Genomic DNA, 5,985 nt, shown 5'->3' on the forward strand with positions numbered 1-5,985 from the left:
CTATTGATTTTTTTTTTTACTTAATGGCATTTAATGGTTTGTGAGTTACAACTTTTACTATGTGTTAATTACCCTCTAATATGCAGACGAAGAGCTGATAAAAGCCCTTAGTTAAATGGAGAGAAGAAAAAATTAATTAAGAGAGGGGTTAATCAATGAAATAAGTGGAAGCATACAGATCTTAGAAACACACAAAAAGTGCATTGCAATTTGTAATTTTGAATGGAGTTGCTATATTAATTTAAATTACTGGTTGCAGAACTAAAAAAGCAGAGCAGAAATAAAAACAAGTGTTAAATATGAGCTTGTGTCCATTTTACTTGCTGAAGTGATTTTTCCTGTAAGGAATGAAGAGTGATGATTAATCCGTAGAGAAAGAGAGAGACAGATGTTTTAACTTTGATCAAAAGAGAAAGCACTCTGTGACATCCTGTACCCATACCTCAAGGTAAGCCTCAGACCTGTTTTTCTGAAAACAAGAGCAGTTGTGGTATCTTCATTTGTGTTTGTGTGTGTGTGTATATATGGCTGGAGGAAAATGTTTTCTGCAGCAAATGCCACGTTAAAAAAAAATCATGCATATTGAAATAACATGCAGCCTGAGGCCACAGAGAATAACCATTGCATTTTACACAAGAATGTGAGTCACGCAGGAGGATCCATTTTGTAAAAATAGTGCTCTTTAATATAAATTATGGAAATATCTTATAAATATAAATATGTGCAAAGGTTCTTGCTGCATTTTCTATGTTAATGCCTTTGTTTTCTGATCTTCAAGCTTGCACTGCGGTCATCAGACCAGACCTTAAGACCTTATGAGACATCTTTATAAAAGACAGAGTAAAAAAACATGCTGTCCTGTTGGTGGCCACACATGTAAACACCTTGATTTGACAAAATATGAACTAACAACAACAAAAAAAGTGAAAGAAAAACAATCTACAAGTGGAACCATAAGCCCTTCCATAGACTCATAATACATTCAGTGAATAGCAGACATCAAGTCCTGCTAATGAAACAAACACTGTGCCGTTGTTATTGAATGAGGATTTTGAAGCGCACAAAGTACAAATGCTTCTCTGAGTGATCAGAGGAGCACGGTCCTTCATGTCAAACACCACAGTAAATCAGTTAATAAAGGTTTCTCATTCTGTGCTTGTATTTGCTTCACAGTATATGAATGTCAATTTGCTCATATTGAATCATCAACAATGTTCAGTCTGCCTTTTCCTAGCACGAATGAAACTACGGTTTGCTTTGGCTCCTGTCATGAACAAAGTAACAACAGTCCACTGAGGGGCCGTCTTCTCCAGAGAAGGCTTAGGCCCGAAACCGTCCGCAGTAACGGGCCTCTCGTCGGGTTGATGCGTTCGCGCCAGTCCTTTTTCTTGACCCCGCACACGGTCACCGGAGCAGACACGGCAGTGTCGGTCGTGAGCGGTAAGTAGCCACCCCGTTTGCGCCCCCACGCCCACTTATGAGGCAATTACACTTGGCAAGAAGCAGTGGAAATGTGTACGTCATTGCAAACACCCAGCTCTCGCTCCTTCCTTCCAGGAGAAAGTCAAAAAATGTCGAGCTAAAGAAAACGGACATGAGAGAGTGTCTCCCGATCGATGATGAGGAGCTGGACTGTAGCCATAGCAGCACACTTAACTCCTCTACTGATCAACTATCACTTGTGTTTATCTTCAGCAGTCCCTATTTGAGACTGGCTGCTGGAACGTGGAAGTCCGTTCGTGTCAACAGCTGCTCAGATGTCAGATCCACTTGAGTGGAAGTGCACATCTCGTGCTGTCCTTCAAAAGTTCACAATCCAGAGGTCGAAGGCACAGCTGGCCTGCAATGCTGACAAGACGCCGAGGTCTGGAGTGATAATCTCCACTTGTGCGCCTTAATCTTCTGCCCTTCACATATAAAACCCATCAAGAATAGCTAGATAGGAGCATCATAGTCCTGGAGGAATTCTTGGAGTGGATGAGGCAGCTGGTCCCGTTTGGTGGACACGTCTATATGACCGTTTAAAGTCTTTCGACATAGGTGCTGCAGACTGGACATGCTAGACGCCAGCGGACGCAGTAGCTCCAGAGGGATCTTCTCGCCACCGGAGTGAATGAAGTACGCACTTCCGTCGGCAGCGCTTCCGCTTCCTCCAACAGCTTGGACCTTGGACGAGGTCTCCATCCCTGCCGAGGGCATGTAATGATGGATGAGTTTGAGGACGCAATCAAAGCGTGGCACCGCCTGCTCGCTCCGGGGGTCGGTCTGCAGGAAGAAGGAGCAGGAATCACACTGGATGCGCAGGTTTTTGGTGCCCGTTGTCGTTTTGACGCTGAGTGTGAAGAAATGGTGGTGGTCCGAGCTGTCGCGCACCAAGAAGGTCCCCGAGGGCTCGGCGCTCAGCAGAGCGCTCGCCTCTTTCCCGCTCACGGTGCTCCAGTAGAAGCCGCTCTCTTGCAGTTTGCGCAGAGCCGCGAGCACCATCTGATACTGCGCCCGAGAACTGAAGGTCTTGTACCGGTGGGGGGGCAGGGGCACGCCGCCTTCAAAGGGGCTGCTGCTCATGGCGCTGTCAAACCTACTGTGCGTTACCATGGCGCTCTGCCCGCCCCCTGTACCACCCGGCAACCACTGGTGCTCGGGGTCCAGGGCCGAAGGGCCGTCCCAGCCAGGGTGCTCATGCACCGGAGAGCACCAACACAACTCCCAAAGCTCTGGCACCTCTTCCTCATCCAGAAGAAATGCCGTCTCGGTGGGTATGGAAGGCAGCTGTAGGGAAAAGCCAAATGGAAAATGTCAGAATCAACCAAAGAGTGAGAACAACAGAAGCCAGTGCCAGCAGACTTACATCTGCTATGACATCAGCTTTATTAGGGCCATTCATGGTTCTAATAACTGGATTGGATGTTTCTCACATGTGTTCCTTATCATTAAAGCCCAACCCTCCCACTCCAAACAAGCATCACATTCACATATTAAGCATTTCAATGATGTAATCGTCCTATATGGGGATCAATTATGGCTGTTTAAACATTTATTTATTTTTATTTTTAAAGTTACTAGTAAATTTATTTAGTATAATACTGGTAGTGATGACAATACTCCTGATAACAACTTGTTATTTTTGTTACTGAACTATATATCTGTATTATAGATCAGCTATTCACTTTTGACTAGCCAATGTTGCTGGTACCTATTTCAATTTTACTAGTACTACTATCCACTATCCCTACTAGTAACAAATTTATATTTTTGTTACTGAATTATATGGGAATGTTGCTGGTACTTATTCGTTTTTTCTAATACTACTGTTACTATTGGTACCCAATAATACTGATTACAAATTATTAAAGTTATTGAATTATATAGAGAAGAGATCTCCATTTTAAATATCAACCATTCACTTTCCACTAGTATTATTCATGTAACCTATTCTACCTTTACCAGCACTAATGGTATTAGTTAAAAAAAATAATCCAATAGTGACCAGTTTGACTAGTCACTAGATGAAAATGAGTACTTTTTGGAACATAACAGAGATCGTTTTGAAGCGCAAATGTTAAAACAGCTAGCAATTGATAAATTAACGAGTCGCTAATCGAAGCCTTATTTTTAGTCCAAGCTCGACCGTGTGAATCCGATATTGACTTCGATCGCTCTCTCGGACTATTGGAAAACAGGTTATGAATGAGGTCCTCCAGTTCGTTGTGAATAACCCAATTCCTCATTCATGACACACGGTCCCTGTCTCGTGTTACACTGTAAATACCCCTTCACTCTCTTATCCTTACTGGAATACAAATTCACCGACTTATTCGGGTTACATTGAGGTCGTTTAGTCCGACTAGCCCACATATATAACTCAAGCAGAATCCAAACTATTAGGATATGCGTTAGCTCGCATTACAAAGACCAACAACAGATTTTTTTTTTTTACAGGGATACCATGTAACACCGCATTTATCGAGGCATACATAGGTAATATATAATATATGCATGCATTTATAATAGATTAATCATTTTAGTACATTACAATAAAACGTTTTACCTTCAAAGTGTTATCCGAATTAATCTTGGAGTTTTCTTAAAACATAGCTCCTTTTGTGATTTCCATATAACCGCTTATGCAGAATAGACCTTCTTTTAAAGGGATAAAGATCAGTTTCATGTCAGTTTTTTAACAGTTGATCAGAGATCAGCTGTGTATAAGTCTATGAGAGGTAGTGGAGGTGTCCTGTTTGTGCCATCGAGTTGAAGTACCGACTGATATTTCTAAAGAGCTCCACCCCCTCTTCCAGTAAAGCAACCACACACACGCACACACACACACACGCACGTGGCGGATTGCCAATAAATAATCAGCGTGACCCCTTTTTACGGGATTTCTCCACCCTCCCTTCCCTGTACACACAAGGTGAAAAGTTGCATTGTCCTTGCAGATATAAATGCGGTCGGTGTGTTATGACTGATATCTTACCACACACGTGTTGCATATTATTATGTTTTATTGGTCTATTTTATTTATTCATTTATTTTTAGTTTTGTTGAATCCCGTATTATAATGTCATTTACGGTCAGATGCATCGTGGAACATTCACGAAAATATTTTTAAAAGAATAATTTTGCATATCATCAGGATTTATGTTGACATAGGGCTATTTGAAATTGAATACAGGGCTATGAAGAAACGTTAAGTATACAATTTTTCTATAGTAAAGTATATAGTGTAGTTAGTACACAGTATAGCATAGTGTAGTAAAGTGACATGTGAAGGCCAAGTATGGAAACCTATACTCAGAATTTGTCCTCTGTGCATTTAACCCATCCAAGATAGTGCACAAACATTAGGAGCAGAGTAGTAAGTAATGAACACACACACTGCAAACCGTGATCACACCTGAAGCAGTGGGCAGCCATTATGCTGTGGCACCCGGGGACTACTAGTGTAGTAGTATAGTATGGTATAGTGATAGTATAGAGTAGTATGGTATGGTATAGTATAGTATTTCATTTTTTTTCATTTCATTTTTTATTTTGTTTCGAACATATTACAAGTAGACAAAGAAAATACATTATAACATATAAGTTGTAAACAAAGCAACAAAACAAAACAAACAAAGTATTTATCCACAATATTTGAATAAATAACTAATGTGTTCGAAAAGGAGCAGGAGGAAGCCAAAGCTTATATTCAAAAGATACTTGATAGACTCACACTGCCCCTTTACTGGATTTGTTCCATACGCCATCTATAGGATGGCAGCAGTAGACCTCCCTCCAAAAGACATCAATGGGATAGGGATATTTGAGCATTAGTAAAGTCATTGATCAGAAGCTTCAGATATTTATAGACCACGTGAATCAAGAACATATTGTACATACATAATGCTGTGAAATATACAAATAAAATCACATTAGCTTTTTAGATTCGATTAAATTTGATTGTTTTTTGTCAATAAAAAAAAATATTGTCATTTACAGAGCCAATTAAATACAGTTAGCATCAAAACATAAATGCATATTATTTATTTAAATATTATTTATAATATTAAATACTAATATTAAGATTTGATTTAAACAATAATGGTGCGAGTAACAATATGGCAGGGTCAGAAATTAACCAAAAAATGCCCCAAACACCAAATGTATGCTAAAATTCCTCTCATCTGATATATTTCATAATAGTTTATTCTTTGTGTATCTAGTGATTCATTTAGCTCACCTGACAGTGTAGCTGTCAAATAAGGAAGCACTTAATGTGAAAAAAATGCACTTCTAAAAACTGCAAAAGCAATTAAAATGCATTCTAGAAGAATTTTTATTGTGCATTGTTTTGTATTTAACTTGATTTAGAATAAAATACCTTCAAATTGTACAAATGGACATGGAAATAAGTTTCAGGGAAAAATAAATTGGCAAAATTGACAGGGATAAAATTAAACTGACACTAGGACGGTATGGCTACAGATGGCTAGAGGTCAGGTC

The 5,985-nt window shown here is 39.7% G+C and overlaps 1 protein-coding gene across 1 annotated transcript; it reads right to left on the reverse strand.

Annotated features, from left to right (window-relative positions):
- Positions 1-658: 658 nt before the first annotated feature.
- Positions 659-4,251, reverse strand: socs3b (suppressor of cytokine signaling 3b). The gene is made up of 2 exons (XM_081392877.1): positions 4,049-4,251; positions 659-2,769 (listed from the first exon to the last, which is right to left on the reverse strand). The coding sequence occupies exon 2, from the start codon at positions 2,593-2,595 to the stop codon at positions 1,936-1,938; it is 660 nt and encodes a 219-aa protein (XP_081249003.1). The 5' UTR covers positions 2,596-2,769; positions 4,049-4,251; the 3' UTR covers positions 659-1,935.
- Positions 4,252-5,985: the final 1,734 nt, after the last annotated feature.

The sequence above is a fragment of the Scardinius erythrophthalmus genome (genome assembly GCF_964197995.2).
Source record: "Scardinius erythrophthalmus genome assembly, chromosome: 18".
NCBI classification, from domain to species: domain Eukaryota; kingdom Metazoa; phylum Chordata; class Actinopteri; order Cypriniformes; family Leuciscidae; genus Scardinius; species Scardinius erythrophthalmus.

Coding starts and splice junctions, on each gene's coding strand:
- socs3b (XM_081392877.1), bottom strand. CDS start 2,595: ATGGTAACGCACAGTAGGTTTGACAGCGCCATGAGCAGCAGCCCCTTT.